This window comes from Lolium rigidum, chromosome 6, assembly GCF_022539505.1.
Source record: "Lolium rigidum isolate FL_2022 chromosome 6, APGP_CSIRO_Lrig_0.1, whole genome shotgun sequence".
Classification (NCBI taxonomy): Eukaryota; Viridiplantae; Streptophyta; class Magnoliopsida; order Poales; family Poaceae; genus Lolium; species Lolium rigidum.
This window is the reverse complement of record NC_061513.1, coordinates 177182869-177200271: the sequence shown is the minus strand read 5'-3', so window position 1 is coordinate 177200271 and position 17403 is coordinate 177182869. Positions and strand designations below refer to the sequence as shown.

At 44.2% G+C, this 17403-nt stretch overlaps 1 protein-coding gene across 1 annotated transcript; it reads right to left on the bottom strand.

The window, feature by feature from the left end:
* Window positions 1-397: 397 nt before the first annotated feature.
* On the bottom strand, window positions 398-6293 carry LOC124665572 (aldehyde dehydrogenase family 2 member C4-like). The gene is made up of 7 exons (XM_047202971.1): window positions 6144-6293; window positions 2296-2438; window positions 1515-2162; window positions 1262-1399; window positions 1028-1165; window positions 869-930; window positions 398-764 (listed from the first exon to the last, which is right to left on the bottom strand). The coding sequence occupies exons 1-7, from the start codon at window positions 6241-6243 to the stop codon at window positions 491-493; spliced, it is 1503 nt and encodes a 500-aa protein (XP_047058927.1). The 5' UTR covers window positions 6244-6293; the 3' UTR covers window positions 398-490.
* Between the last annotated feature and the right edge of the window lie 11110 nt (window positions 6294-17403).

Below are 17403 nucleotides of genomic sequence, written 5' to 3'. Positions count from 1 at the left end.
ATGTCAAAAACATAGTTCATAGATATTTAAGGATATAGTTATTCCAAATATTACAACATCATTAAGTAGTAGCAGTTCATGATATAGTGGTGTTCATAAATTAGGCCCGCTCTAAAATATTTGTGTCAAATTTTTTTGGGCTTGTTGAGGAGGAAGAATGTCGCTATTACTAAATTGGGGCTAAATATTTATAGCCGGGCTATTAGCGGCTATTTCCATTTAACCTTTAAAGGCCCTAGCCGTAGCCGCGGGCATCGCAGAAGGCTATAGCTGGGCTATAGTGGGCTATTTTAAACAGAGCCGGATATGTGGTTAAGAAAAAAATTACCATGGTCAAACTTTTTTAAACTACGTATCGGCCTATGGAGTAGCCAGAACATGTGTTTTGATTGTGCCGGGAAAAGTAACACATCATGCACGTTGATCAAAGCAAGTAATAAGTACAGGATCCAATCAGGTATTAACTGTAAAAACGAACAATCGGTCCAGATCAGAGCCAGGGTGTGTTGTAGAGTGGAGTGACCACCGTCTTGGTGTGCAGGTACTTGTCGAGGGCGTCGATGCCCATGTCCTTGCCGAAGCCGCTCATCTTGTACCCGCCGAACGGGGCGTCGGGGTCGAAGGCGAAGTAGCAGTTGACCCAGATGACCCCGGCCCTGACCGACCGCGACACGGTGTTCATGGTGTCGATGTTCTTGGTCACCACCCCGGCGGCCAGACCATACCGGGTGTTGTTCGCCTTCTGAATCGCCTCCTCCACCGTCCTGAATTAACAACAGTGCACACCCAGCAGTTTCAGGCTGTCAGCTCAGTTCATCTGTGTGCCACAAGTTGAAAATGTTCAGGGAAACTAAATGTAAATGCCTACTTGAATTTCATGAGAGCCATCACCGGCCCAAAGATTTCCTCTTGCGCGATCGACATATCCTCCTGCAAGAAAGGGGTATGTTTTGAAACAATTCAGCATGTAATTCCCCTCTTCAATTGTTCATGGCAAGTACTGATGAGGAGTAGGGAGGGTTTATGCCTTGACGTCCGTGAAGATGGTGGGTTCGATGTAGTACCCCTTCTCGCTGCAAGGCTTCCCTCCGGTGAGGAGTGTGGCGCCTTCGCGCTTTCCGACGTCGATGTATTTCAGGACCTTCTCGTACTGATCCTTGTCAACCTTCGTTGGATTTGTGCACAATTAAGTGGTTGTTAGGACTTTCTTCACCGAAGAGTGCATATATGTACAGATGGGCAGCTTATGCATATTCATTACCTGAGGCCCTTGGTGTACATTGGGGTTGAAAGGATCTCCGACCACCGATTTCTTTGCAAGCTCGACCGACTTCTTCACGAAGGCATCATAGATCCCTTCCTGCACGTATATGCGCGACCCAGCAACGCAGATCTCGCCCTGTCACAATAGCAGAATCGTACGAGAGAATTTGAGCCTTTTGCTTGAGCCAGAACCCCAGACAGACTTGACATGTTTTTCAGTTAACGGGTGGTTGACATGGTGAGCACAGTACCTTGTTGGTGTACGTGGCCATGTTAACTAGGTTCACGGCCATATCGACGTCGGCGTCGTCGAATACGATGACCGGAGACTTGCCGCCGAGCTCAAGCGAGACTGACTTGAGGTTGCTCATGGCCGCTGCCTGCATGACGATCCTCCCAACCTCGGTGGAGCCGGTGAAGCTGATCTTGTCAATGTCCATGTGAGAAGCGATGGCGGCGCCGGCCGTGGGTCCGAATCCAGGCACAATGTTCAGGACGCCGTCGGGGATCCCGGCCTCCTTGGCGAGGTGAGCGTAGAAGAGCGCGGAGAGGGGCGTTTGCTCGGCGGGTTTGACGACCATGGTGCAGCCAGCAGCCAGCGCGGGGCTGACCTTGAAGAAGAACATGGTGGTGGGGTAGTTCCACGGGACGATGTGGCCGACGACGCCGACGGGCTCCTTGAGCGTGTAGGCCTGGAGCGGGCGCGACATCTTGAGCGTCTCGCCGTGGATCTTGTCGGCGGCGCCGGCGTAGTACCGCAGCAGGTTGGCGCCGCCGGGGATGTCCATCATTTTGCCCATCATGAAGAGCTTGCCGGCGTCCACCGTGTCCAGCGCCGCCAGCTCCTCGACATGCTGGTCCACTAGGTCGGCGAACTTGTGCAGGATCCTACCCCTCGCCTGTGCACGCGCCGGAAAAGAATTAGACATTGTTATCGGCGGGAAAAGGAAAACGAACTAATCCATTCATGGGCCAGCCATTAAGTATGAACGGGCCGAGCTTATTGCGTTTACAGAGGCTGTTTGTACGTACACAGCCGGGCATCCTGGGCCAGGGGCCGTTGTCGAAGGCCTCGCGGGCGGCCTTGACGGCTAGGTCAACGTCGGCCTTGTCTCCCTCGGCGATCGTGGCGATCACCTCGCCGGTGCGTGGGTCCCGGGTTTCGAAAGTCTTGCCTGTATTCATAGTGTACTTGTTAAAGTAAGAAATGAAATGAAATTTCAACCAAGAAACTGAAATTGGCATATGGTTGTCCAAGAATGTAGCTAATTTATTCGTCACATAAATTGTGGAGAAATAGCTCTTATTTTTCAGAAAGTGTAATGAACCTCCTTAACTATTTTCTATATATATTCACCGGAAAGAAAGAAAAAAAGATAGGCTGTTCGTGTCTAATATAGTCCCACTCTAGCCAAAAATTCGATTCGGCTTTTAGGTGCATATGCTCCTCCACCCAAAAAAAATATTAAAAAATTTAATAAAAAATTTCACATGTACATCTCGATAATCTAGATGCTTCCTACAGTTTCGCGAGAAAACGATATTTTTATGATTGGTGTAAAAAAGAAAAAATATGTCTCATAAAAAATCTTATTTTTAGCACCAATTTTCCTCTTCTTTTACAAAACCAAACGATAGGTTGATTTTTCAAAAAAAAAAGACTTTGTGCGCATGTAACATGTGAATCTTTTGTTTGAATTTTTTTAACATGTTGAAATATAACAAAAAGGTATTTTAAAATAAAAGAGGCATATGCACCCAAGAGTCAAAACATCACTCCCTATTCTAGCTAGCTAGCCACATATCAAAGTAGAGCGTTGACGTGGAAGTAGATTGAGAACACTCTCTAGAAATTTATCTAGATATAGTTGAATCTAGACATGTTTTTAGTGTAGATGCGTCTATATCTAGAAAAAGTTAAATACTTCTTTTTTTAGGATGGAGGAATTACTAGCTTTAGTACCCATAAAAATGATACTCCCTCCAGTCCTAAAAAAACTTCTCAACTTTATACATGTTTTAGCTATAGTTACATCTGAATCTAGAAAAAGTTGAGAAGCTTTCTTTTAGAACGGAGGGAGTACATAACGGAACGACCCATGACAATCAACGTCCCACTTGGCTAGACAAAGTTAACTACCCTCTCCTAATCTCCCTTCATTATTATGATCTTGTAGATACTTTAATATAAACTATATATATACAGAAATGGGTAAACCTACACACTAAAATGTTTTGGGATACATGTATTTTCTAAATAATTTTATAACAATGAATAGAGGAAGTAGCACATCATAGTTTGTTATTAGCGCATCAGCAGCAAGCAAGCTGGGGCTAGCTTCTAAGCCTAACAGCAACAATCAGTAGAGTAGACATCACCAGCTGTCAGATTCTGAATAGCATAATTTTTGTTCCAAAAGGAACCAATAGCTAAAATATGATCTGTTTTCTGGCCGACGACTACAGCTCGACCGATCATGCACCACAAGGAAGACACGTTCTGGACCCATACCTGTCTGTGAGCTCCCATCGATCACGGGAGTCGACACACACACATATGCATACCGTGCATACGTACGCATGAAGCCAAAGAGCTCGACAAGTGCTTGATCTCTGGACCAGCCGGTATCTCTGAATTATGTGCAGTGAGTTCCTATGTGCACCCAAAGATAGCAATGGGGCAAGGAGTCGCATCACAAAAATACTTGTGTTGCTTCTTGCGTTGCACATGCATGTATTGCTTGTTAGGTTGTCCCCATCTCAAGATTATATCCTAATAATCCCCTCGTTTAATATTGGCCATCATCTAGGCTAGCTACTAGGGTTTAGTCATATACTGTAGTACTAGCGCATCAGCCGGTGACTTGTGTTCGACAAAGTGGGTTAGTGTTCACATCCATGCATGTCCAGTTAGCGACCTAATTACCACCGTGCATCAGCCGGTGACTTGTGTTTGTCAAAGTTAAGACTTTGGGTTAATGTTCACATGTCCAGTTAGCGAATTAATTACCGTGCACGGACGATGTACGTCCAACCACAACTATAGTAAATTCTCCCTTAGAAGAAGTTTTCTACAGTAGTACTGACGACTAGTACTCGAATTTGGATTATTAACATGAACATTTCGTGTTCTTACACTGTTAATAACCAATAATTTCGCCGAGAAAGCAACTAATAATTAATGGCGGGTCACAATAACGTTTTAGGCCTTGTGTTTGTGGTCTTACCATGATAACGATGGTGAAACTGTCCCACTTGTGAGTGTTTTTTTACCGGACATACGTAGCGGTACGACAGTGTGACACCAGAGGTACGTGTAAGCCTAAGGTGTAACCATCTAGAATTCGTTCAAAGCCACAAGCTTACAAAAGGGCTACGCGATCAACCAGAGGACAGTGCAAACTATAGCAAAGATGACGATGTGGATGCATACGAAAAGGCCCGTCCAGAAGGGAAGCAGAGGCGTAAGACAACATGTGCGACATCGATGCGGCCGACGCATGACGAAAGGTACTTGTCGGATTCGACACCTCCCCAATTCCAATTCAACAGGATGTCCACTTGCCATAATGTTGTACTCCAACCTGTATATAATAGGCTGGGGTTTCGCTCCCCATTTCGAAAAAAAAAACCGTATATACTTATGATTACCTTTCAGACTGATACTACATGCAGGCATCAGCATACTAGCATACTGCTTGTGTTGACCAGAGCAGCACTGCAGTACTCCCCTTATGAAAGGATGTCGGAGATTTTTCTAAACTTTAATGTATCTATATAGTAATAAAAAGTATCTAAATACATCTCAATTTAGATAAATCTTTGATATCCTATGGATGGAGGAAGTAAAACCTTTGAACATCACATCTGGGACACGAAAATTTCACGCAGAGTACATCAGTGTAGAAAAGAAAAGAACACAGGAGGAATTCTCCGAACGAAGTCAACTGTGCATCTCTCCGTGATGCACTGTTGCATAGCGCGTGGATTTGGCGCCATAGCTAGCCTAGCTACCATGGTTCCTTCCAATGTGGGTTTCACACTCTCCAAAAAGATGAGCGACCCATCTGGACCTCTCTATTTCAGTAGTACGGAGTACCTATGTCTAACGTTGTAATCAATCACCATCAAATCCAGGAAGGAACTCCTAATCCTAGTGTTTCATGCTCATAATTTCTGTTCTGCTATAATCCAGAATGGGCTATGCACAGATATAACTTACAAATTGGTATATTAAATCATAGAACTAGAAAACCATGGACTGACTAATCTGAAACCAAGAGTAAGAGCCCAAAATGCTAAACCGCCCTGGGACCATGTCCATGTCACTCTGATCATATGCACAAGCGACGAATCTATATTTGGAATCGGGGGAAGTACGCTCAGCATAATTTCCAAGCTAGCTAGGCTGTACAAGTTTCGCAAACCATTATTAAACTTACAGCAATGTCACTTCTCCGACGACCCAAAGATGGGATGCCGGCTGCCGCCCGTAGCTAGATTTCAAGATTGATCCCTAAACCCAAGGAAAGCTACTTGTCCGGTTCACGCACCTTCCCTCTGCCTCTGGACCTCGAATTCGCTCCACAAATAAAACAGATTTGTTTTTCTTATTTGCAAAAAGTTTTTCTGTTAAACATCGTCCGCACATGCATCTTAAAAATATGTGGCGACTTGGAAATAGAATCAGATTCTTCGAAAAGAAAAGAAAAACCCCTTCTGAAAGTTTGCCTAGGAAGATGAAGAAGAAAGAACGGCCGGCACCCGGCAGCCGGCAGGGTCTTTGGCAGGCGAGCGCCCGATGAGACCGCCGGTTACTGCCCGGAATGCCGTGAAAAGTGAATTTCGTAGCTAGGAGGTAGAGGGGAAGAGGTATGTACCGGAGACCGCGTCGACGAACTGGCCATTGATGAAGAGCTTGGTGTACTTGATCTCCAGCTCCGGCACCACGAACCCCTTCTCGCCGTTCGCTGCCGCCATCGTCAGTTCCGTTCGTCCTCGGGATCGGCGAGATGGAGTGGAGAAAGAGGGGTGTGTGTAGCATGCGTTACGGGGCTGGGCTTTTTAAAGCGGGTGAGGGCAAAGAGCCAAAACTGACAGGCTTTGTTGTCTACTATGGACTGTGTCTACTGTCTGTATTTGCGTGAGCAATAGCCAATAGATGTACTCCTGCTATACGTTTCTTCCTTTTTCTCGGATTGTTTGGTCTTTTGCACGATTAATAAGTGGAGAGCTTTTTCATTATGATAGTATACAAGCCTTGGGAGCAAGCTATTATCAATCCCCATTCCCAAACTCAGTTGTGGACATTCTGATCCGGTGGCTGTCCTTATCAGATGATCCGAACATTAAGAGAGACGATCTCTTTAATTTGCAAGATTCTTAGAACATATAAATAGGAAACTTTGGAATTAGAATATCATGATATGTTGAATCTTATATAGGATTTAAAACCCTGAGGATGTTTCTTCAAGTTGCGTTTGACTCACATGAAAAACAAAGGGATTGTAATATGAGGTATGAATTGATGAGATTTTCATGCAAAACATTGTGCAACGCAATCCTGTGGAAAAAAATTCATATGCATTCATAACGATTCCAATCCTACAAATCAAAAAAGACATGTAGAAAAGGATGAAAATCCTACAAACTTTGAGGCGTCACTTCTTTGAATGAAACGAGCCCTATAGTTGGTTGAGTTAGAGCATCTCTAGCAGACACCGCAAACCCCAAATACGCGTATAGAAGCCACCCCAAACACATCTTGCGGGCTGGAAAACCAGCGCACATCCCAGACGCACCAAACGTGCCCTGCAAAGCAGCATATTCGCACGCTTGGCGTGTCTGGGCTGCGCACTATTTTTTCATCCCGCAAACAAAACCGCAACACAGGATTTTGCAACATTTGACATATTAATCACAATGAATCAAATCATACAACAAATATTTTAGTGTCATACAATACAACAATAATCCGAATTACAACAAATGTTTAGCGACACAAAAATACAATAATAATTCAACAAATAACAAATGGTTTGAAATACAAATAAATCACATTTGTCGCGCATCTTGAATGAGATCAAGCTCAAGCTGTTACTCTGACCCTGAATTCTAAATCTCACGGTATGTTTCAAGAAATGCCGCAATAGTATTTGGGTTTCTTGTTGGTTTGGCCCGGCTGCCAACATTATCAACGATAAGTTCAAACCCCTCTCATCCTCTGATCATATTGTGTAGAATCACACAAGTGGTCATGATTTCCTTGAGGGTTTGCATGACCTCGGACTATTACAAATCTAACTTGCAAAATACCAAAAGCTCTCTCAATGTCTTTTCGGGTTGTCTCATGTGCTTTTGCAAAATAAGATTCAGCTCTGCCCATTGGAACCTTGATGCTCTTCACAAATGTAACTTATCCGGGTATATACCGTTGGCAAGGTAGTACCTCATTATGTACTCCCTCCTGTTGATGGTGCAGTTGCAAGCTGGGGCATCACCTTTACCTAGAACTTCAAGAAGGTGGGATCTATGCAACACATTGATATCATTGAGAGAACCAGGCAAACAAAAAAAACTGCCAAATCGAAAGATCCTAGGATGCAACTGCCTCAAGCACGATCGTCGGTTCTTTGCTCTTGCCACAGTACAAGCCTTGCCAAGCTTTTGGATAATTTTTCCATGTCCAATGCATACAATCAATTCTACCTAGCATGCCCATCCAACCTCGGTGTTCGTTCTCCGCCATTAATCTAATGGTATCTCCTTCGTTGGGAGCTCGAAGATACGTCGGCCCATACAAACGGATCATAACCTTGCAAAACCGACGAACGGACTCCATGGTTGTATCTTCATCTATGTGAAGAGACTCGTCGGCATAGTCCGCCGAAATTCCATAGGCGAAGATGCGCATGACCGCGGATATCTTTTGGTGAGCACTAAATCCTATGAGCCCAGATGCATTCCTCTTTGTAAGGGTACATTGCCCCTAAGTGTGTTTTTGGTAATTAATAACAATCCTCTATGGACTAATGTTTTGATTGTGTTTATATGAAAGATTGTTACATAGGTATTGCTTGTAGTCCATGTGTTGGATTCAAGTATGGATGCCATGAAGATTGATATATATATATATTCCTTTGTTATTGGCATCAAGATCATCGTTTTGAAGAGATACAAGGTTGACTAAGACTAAGGGTGAAGATTGAATTCAAGATTGATCAACACATGAAGCATAAAGAGTGTACCACTTTCGATCATGTGATCTTGTGGTATGGTAAGCCTTGTCAATTATGCTTCATGAGCTAACCCACTATATATGTCCATTTTTTCGATATGGCTTAGGTATCTTTCCATGGGCTTGCATCAAGAATATGATCTCATATAGCCCATGTGAGGATGGCATCAAGTATGGATGTCATCAAGGTTGAGAAGGGCAAGTTCAAGATGTGCATATCGAGAAGATCATGCTTAAAGATTGCCGTCCATTTGGTGATAATGGACATGTGAAGATGTGCCTCAATGAAGCTATCCTAGCATGGTGTTGTTATCACCAGAATTTGACCGGATCAGAGGTGGGCCGCGATTGGAGATGGGCTTGAAGAATATACATAGAAGGAATACATGAATCGGCCTTGTGTACCAAGTTTGGGCTAGTTTGCCCATATATCTGTAACATAGTAGGATACGTGTCGTTTAGAAGTTAGAGTTGAACCCGTGCACGGTTAGGTGCACGCCTGAATTAGAAAGTCCCCCGGACTATAAATATGTATCTAGGGTTTATGAAATAAACAACAACCAACGTTCAACACAAACCAATCTCGGCGCATCGCCAACTCCCCGTCTCGAGGGTTTCTTCCGGGTAAGCACCATGCTGCCTAGATCGCATCTTGCGATCTAGGCAGCACACGCGTTTATTCGTCTCCCATGCGTTGCTCGTATCGAAGCCTTTTTGATGGCGAGCAACGTAGTTATCATAGGTGTTTTAGGGTTAGCATTGTTCTTCGTATCATATGCTATCGTCGTGCAACCCTTAGGCATCTAGCCGCCCTTACGCCCGTCACGGGTGTAAGGGCGGCACCCCGCTTGATCATTATTTAGTAGATCCGATCCGTTATGATTGCTCCTTGTTCTTCAAGGATTAGTTTAATATCTGCATTGTTAGGCCTTACAAAGGGTTGGAGGATCCAGCGGCGTGTAGGGTGGGAGCGGCGTGTAGGGTGGCGTTTGCTAGTCCTAGACAGGATGTTCCGGGGATCAACCTCGTGTTGGTTTTTAGGCCCTGTTTAGGATCGGCTTACGATCACCGTGTGCGAGCGCGAGGCCCAATCACGAGTAGGATGTTCCGATTGTGCGGTGAAAACCCCAAATCGTAGTAGGTCGCTTTAGCTTTATCTTGATCAAGCAGGACCACCATCCGATCGTACACCTCGTACGTATCATGGGTGGATCGGCTCTTTGAGCCGATTCACAGGACAACCTCGAGAGCCGATCGAGGCTCGTATTTAACGTTTACGTGTATGCCATGCAGGAAACTAAGCGAGGCATCATCCAACACCTTCCCGACCAGGTATAGGTCAGGTGGCACGCCCTTGCGACGAGCATCGGACGTGTGACCAGAAGGCTTTGCGGGCCGTCGCTCGGAGGGACCAGGGCCAGCCGCAGTCCTGGGAGATTCCCGGCTCTACGGTGTTGCCAGTCGCTGCCCGCCGGTGGGTTTCTGACCGCAACAGGTGTATGGGGAAGCATTTGTGATTCTTCACGAAGCAACACCGATCAAGTGAGGCATTCCGGCTTGAGTGGAGCTTGAAGTGTTGTCATCAAGATCAAGCGGGATGGCAAGGAAAATGTATGTCCTTGATGGGTTTTCCTTTTACAGGTATCAAGGTGGTTGTTGGCATACCGGGTTATAGGATAGATAGCCTCACTATCAAGAGGGGCTTTCAGTTGAGTAACTTGATCGCATCATCTTAGGGAGCTCAATCTTTTGCATACTTTGTATCCCTATATTATTGTTGCTTCTTGGTGTTTCTCTGTGTGAGGTTCTTAAACTTGTTGCTAGCTTTTCAACAAGCCCAAGTTCATCGAAAACGAAATTCGCATGTATCTTCTATTGCATTTTCGAGTTTGGACGTCTTTACCATTTCCTGACGTTGGGACGCTCCCTCTTTCAAATCATCTAAAAATATTCTGTGAGGAGTCTCAATATTTCCAATAAATTTGGTTTCATCTCAATCGAAGTTCGAAAACTTTGTCAAAGTTAAGTTCTTTCGACAAATCACCGTTTGAAAATAATCTGGCAAGTTCCGGCGTAGGTTCCGGTGGCACCGGCTCTACCGCGGGAAATATTCCGGTCTACCAAAAACGTTCCGGCGCATGAACCGGCCTGCCGACTGCTGTAACCAGAAATGTTCCGAAACCGGCAGGCCATTCCGGCGTGGGAACCGGCGGTGCCGGTTTCCTCGCTAGTTTCACTTTTTGGTTCCGGCGTAGAAACCGGCGCTAACGGAACTTTCCGGCAGACAAACTGGCTGCTTGTTTTTTTGCCCCAAATGGTCATATTTTGAGGGGCTATAAAAGGGGCTTCTTCTCCAAAGGTTTTCTAGGGTTCTTGAGCTTATTTACTCCCACCATTGTTGACCTTCTTGAGCTTGCTTCCTCTCCCATTCCTCCTACGATTCTTGCATCTTTTTGAGGGCTTTGAAAGAGGAGATCTAGATCTACAACCTCCACCAATCCATTTCTCCTCTAAGTGAGGGGAACTCTTGGGATCTAGATCTTGAGTCATTTGTTGATTTTATTCATTGTTCTTCCTCTTTAATTCCTCCCTAGCACTTGTTGCTTTGGTGAGATTTGAATGTGAGGGATTTGAACACCTTTGGTGTTCTTGCTTTCGCATCCTTGCATAAGTGTTGAGCTCCCATTATGATTTGTTCGCTAAGAAACCGTGAGCTTGTTACTCTTGGAGGGGTTACCTTCTATTTGGCTTGGCGGTTGGTGCTCCGGTGACCTCTTCATGGAAGATTGTGAAGAGGCCCGGGCTTCTTCTTCGTGGAGGTTGTGAAGTGGTTGTGGAGCTTGCCATCTCCGGAGTGGAGGAAAAGCTAGCCATAAGAGAAAGGCCTTTGACCTTCGTGGTATTGGCTTGGAGAAGAAGGTGAGACTCGTGGCGTTCGGGAGACCTTCGTGGTAGCCCGCACTCTCCAACGTGATGTACGTCACCTTGTGTGGGGGAACACGGGAATCTATCTTCTTCTCCGCGTGCCTCGGTTATCTCTATACCCAAATTTTCTCTCCTTGTGATAGCCATCGTGCGTGATGTACTTATATCTTGCTATTACTTGTATTACATATATCTTGTGCCTATCTTGCTTAGCTTGAGTTGTTGTTGTTACACTTAGTTGATCCTAGCATATTTAGGTTTTATGCTTGCAAAATTAACATTAGTTTTCTTACAAGCTAAATCTGTAATAGTTTTAAAATCGTCTTTTCAACCCCCCCCCCCTCTAGGCGACACCTTGTCCTTTCACTCTTGCTCTTGAAATGGGGTGTATTGTTCTCGCATGCATCAACGATCTTGTTGAACAAAGATCTATGCATTCGGTACCGGTGGCGAAAGAGATGAGGCGGGTATTTGGGTATCTCGGCGAAGTAATCCCGCATGAGCATATTGTGCCCAAGAGCGCGGTTCCGGGGGATGCACAGTCGTCCCATGGACGACCCCTTACACTTCTTCGGCCTCACGTCCAAGATCTCGACCCCTTCCTCTTCTTCGCCGCAAGGATTACGGTCGTTTGCAATTCCTCCAAATTGGAGTCGGAGGAGGAGGAAGAATCCTCCATCAAGAACAGCGCGCATAGGTCTGATGACCCACAAGTATAGGGGGTGTATCGCAGTATCTTCGATAAGTAAGAATGTCGATCCCAACGAGGAGCAGAAGGTGTTGACAAGCAGTTTCGATGAAGGATTCACTGTAAATGCTCACGGACAAGTATTCGGGGGTTTTGATGTAACAGATGAATAAAGTACGAGTAAGTAAAATGCGAGAGTAACAATTGCAGCGAGTGGCCCAATCCTTTTTAGCACAAAGGACAAGCCGGTTTGTTTACTTATAATGACCAAACATTCTTGAGGACACACGGGAATTTAGTCTAGTGCTTTCGCTTCATGTGGCTAAATAATCTTCATTGTTTTGATAAGTGTTATGTGGGTGAACCTATGCTAATGCACCGCCCTTCCTAGGACTAATACATACTTGTGATTATAACATTTGCAAGCATCCGCAACTACAAGAAAGTAATTAAGATAAATCTAACCACAGCCTTAAACTCTGAGATCCTGCGATCCCTCCTGCATCGATATACCAACGGGGGCTCGTGTTTCGTCACTCCGGCAACCCCGCAATTGGCAAACGAGTACAAGATGTATTCCCCTAGGCCCATAAAGGTGAAGTATCGTGTAGTCGATGTTCACACGACACCACTAGAAGAATGACACCACAACTTAAATATCATAACATTGAATACTACTCAACCATACTTCACTACTAACATTTAGACTTCACCCATGTCCTCAAGAACTAAACGGACTACTCACGAGACATCATATGGAACATGATCAGAGGTGATATGATAATGAATAACAATCTGAACATAAACCTTGGTTCAACGGTTTCACTCAATAGCATCAATAACAAGTAGAAATCAACACCGAGAGAGTTTCCCCTATCAAACAATCAAGATCAAACCCAAATTGCTACAGCGGTGACGAGGTGCTGCGGTGGAGACGGAGGTGATGATGATGAAGATGATGGTGATGGTGATGGAGATGATGTCCAGCTCGATGACGGTGACGATGGCGTCGATTTCCCCCTCCGGGAGGGAATTTCCCCGGCGGATTCCTGCCCGCCGGAGAGCTCTTTTCACTCTGGTGTTCTCCGTCCCGCAGAGGCGGCTGTGACTCTTTGATGGCGTGTATTTCACACGTTCGTTGGGCAACCCCAAGAGGAAGGTATGATGCGCACAGCAGCAAGTTTTCCCTCAGAAAGAAACCAAGGTTTATCGAACCAGGAGGAGCCAAGAAGCACGTTGAAGGTTGATGGCGGCGGGATGTAGTGCGGCGCAACACCGGAGATTCCGGCGCCAACGTGGAACCTGCACAACACAACTAAAGTACTTTGCCCCAACGAAACAGGTGAGGTTGTCAATCTCACCGGCTTGCTGTAACAAAGGATTAACCGTATTGTGTGGAAGATGATTGTTTGCGAGAGAAAATAGTAAAACAAGTATTGCGAACAGATTTGTATTTCGGTATTAAAGAATGGACCGGGGTCCACAGTTCACTAGAGGTGTCTCTCCCATAAGATAAAAGCATGTTGGGTGAACAAATTACAGTCGGGCAATTGACAAATAGAGAGGGCATAACAATGCACATACATGTCATGATAAGTATAGTGAGATTTAATTGGGCATTACGACAAAGTACATAGACCGCCATCCAACCGCATCTATGCCTAAAAAGTCCACCTTCGAGTTATCGTCCGAACCCCTTCCAAGTATTAAGTTGCAAAGCAACGGACAATTGCATTAAGTATGGTGCGTAATGTAATCAACAACTACATCCTCGGACATAGCGCCAATGTTTTATCCCTAGTGGCAACAACACAACACAACCTTAGAACTTTCTCGTCACTCGTCCAGGTGTCAATGCAGGCATGAACCCACTATCGAGCATAAATACTCCCTCTTGGAGTTAAGAGCAAAAACTTGGCCAGAGCCTCTACTAATAACGGAGAGCATGCAAGATCATAAACAACACATATGTAATAACTTGATAATTAACATAACATGGTATTCTCTATCCATCGGATCCCGACAAACACAACATAGAGTATTACGGATAGATGATCTTGATCATGTTAGGCAGCTCACAAGATCCAACAATGAAGCACAATGAGGAGAAGACAACCATCTAGCTACTGCTATGGACCCATAGTCCAGGGGTGAACTACTCACTCATCACTCCGGAGGCGACCATGGCGGTGTAGAGTCCTCCGGGAGATGAATCCCCTCTCCGGCAGGTGCCGGAGGAGATCTCCGAATCCCCCGAGATGGGATCGGCGGCGGCGGCGTCTCGGCAAGGTTTTCCGTATCGTGGTTTTTTCGCCTCGGGGTTTCGCGACGGAGGCTTTAAGTAGGCGGAAGGGCAGAGTCGGGGGGCTGACGAGGGGCCCACACCACAGGGCGGCGCGGGCCCCCCTTGGCCGCGCCGCCTTGTGGTTTGGCCACCTCGTGGCCCCACTTCGTATGCTCTTCGGTCTTCTGGAAGGTTCGTGGCAAAATAGGCCCCTGGGTCTTCGTTTCGTCCAATTCCGAGAATATTTCGTTACTAGGATTTCTGAAACCAAAAACAGCAGAAAACAAGAACTGGCACTTCGGCATCTTGTTAATAGGTTAGTTCCAGAAAATGCACGAATATGACATAAAGTGTGCATAAAACATGTAGGTATCATCAATAATATGGCATAGAACATAAGAAATTATCGATACGTCGGAGACGTATCAAGCATCCCCAAGCTTAGTTCTGCTCGTCCCGAGCAGGTAAAACGATAACAAAGATAATTTCTGAAGTGACATGCCATAATAACCTTGATCATACTATTTGTAAACATATGTAGTGCATGCAGCGATCAAAACAATGGTAATGACATGAGTAAACAAGTGAATCATAAATCAAAGACTTTTCATGAATAAAACTTCAAGACAAGCATTAATAAGTCTTGCATAAGAGTTAACTCATAAAGCATCAAATCAAAGTAAAGGTATTGAAGCAACACAAAGGAAGATTAAGTTTCAGCGGTTGCTTTCAACTTGTAACATGTATATCTCATGGATAATTGTCAACATAGAGTAATACAACAAGTACAATATGCAAGTATGTAGGAATCAATGCATAGTTCACACAAGTGTTTGCTTCTTGAGGTGGAGAGAGATAGGTGAACTGACTCAACATAAAAGTAAAAAGAATGGTCCTTCAAAGAGGAAAGCATCGATTGCTATATTTGTGCTAGAGCTTTTATTTTGAAAACATGAAACAATTTTGTCAACGGTAGTAATAAAGCATATGAGTTATGAAAATTATATCTTACAAGTTGCAAGTCTCATGCATAGTATACTAATAGTGCCCGCACCTTGTCCTAATTAGCTTGGACTACCGGATCTTTGCAATGCACATGTTTTAACCAAGTGTCACAATGGGGTACCTCCATGCCGCCCGTACAAAGGTCTAAGGAGAAAGCTCGCATTTTGGATTTCTCGCTTTTGATTATTCTCAACTTAGACATCCATACCGGGACAACATGGACAACAGATAATGGACTCCTCTTTAATGCATAAGCATGTGGCAACAATTATTATTCTCATATGAGATTGAGGATATATGTCCAAAACTGAAACTTCCACCATGAATCATGGCTTTAGTTAGCGGCCCAATGTTCTTCTCTAACAATATGCATGCTCCAACCATTAAGGTGGTAGATCTCTCTTACTTCGGACAAGACAGACATGCATAGCAACTCACATGATATTCAACAAAGAATAGTTGATGGCGTCCCCAGAAGCATGGTTATCGCACAACAAGCAACTTAATAAGAGATAAAGTGCATAAGTACATATTCAATACCACAATAGTTTTTAAAGCTATTTGTCCCATGAGCTATATATTGTAAAGGTGAATGATGGAATTTTAAAGGTAGCACTCAAGCAATTTACTTTGGAATGGCGGATAAATACCATGTAGTAGGTAGGTATGGTGGACACAAATGGCATAGTGGTTGGCTCAAGGATTTTGGATGCATGAGAAGTATTCCCTCTCGATACAAGGTTTAGGCTAGCAAGGTTATTTGAAACAAACACAAGGATGAACGGTGCAGCAAAACTCACATAAAAGACATATTGTAAACATTATAAGACTCTACACCGTCTTCCTTGTTGTTCAAAACTCAATACTAGATGTTATCTAGACTCTAGAGAAACCAAATATGCAAACCAAATTAGCAAGCTCTAAGTATTTCTTCATTAATGGGTGCAAAGTATATGATGCAAGAGCTTAAACATGAGCACAACAATTTCCAAGTATCAAATTATCCAAGACATTTTAGAGTTACTACATGTAGCATTTTCCAATTCCAACCATATAACAATTTAACGGAGATGAAACTTCGCCATGAATACTATGAGTAAAGCCTAAGGACATACTTGTCCATATGCTACAGCGGAGCGTGTCTCTCTCCCATAAAGTGAATGCTAGGATCCATTTTATTCAAACAAAACAAAAAAACAAAAACAAACCGACGCTCCAAGCAAAGTGCATAAGATGTGACGGAATAAAAATATAGTTTCAGGGGAGGAACCTGATAATGTTGTCGATGAAGAAGGGGATGCCTTGGGCATCCCCAAGCTTAGACGCTTGAGTCTTCTTAGAATATGCAGTGGTGAACCACCGGGGCATCCCCAAGCTTAGAGTTTTCACTCTTCTTGATCATATTGCATCATACTCCTCTCTTGATCCTTGAAAACTTCCTCCACACCAAACTCGAAACAACTCATTAGAGGGTTAGTGCATAATAAAAATTCACATGTTCAGAGGTGACACAATCATTCTTAACACTTCTGGACATTGCATAAAGCCATTGTACATTAATGGATCAAAGAAATTCATCCAACATAGCGAAAGAGGCAATGCGAAATAAAAGGCAGAATCTGTCAAAACAGAACAGTCCGTAAAGATGGATTTTATTAGGCCACCAGACTTGCTCAAATGAAAATACTCAAATTGAATGAAAGTTGCGTACATATCTGAGGATCATGCACGTAAATTGGCTTAATTTTCTGAGCTACCTACAGGGAGGTAGACCCAGATTCGTGACAGCAAAGAAATCTGGAACTGCGCAGTAATCCAAATCTAGTACTCACTTTACTATCAAAGACTTTACTTGGCACAACAAAACATAAAACTAAGATAAGGAGAGTTTGCTACAGTAGTAAACAACTTCTAAGACTCAAATATAAAACAAAGTGCTGTAGTAAAATAACACATGGGTTATCTCCCAAGAAGTTCTTTCTTTATAGCCGTTAAGATGGG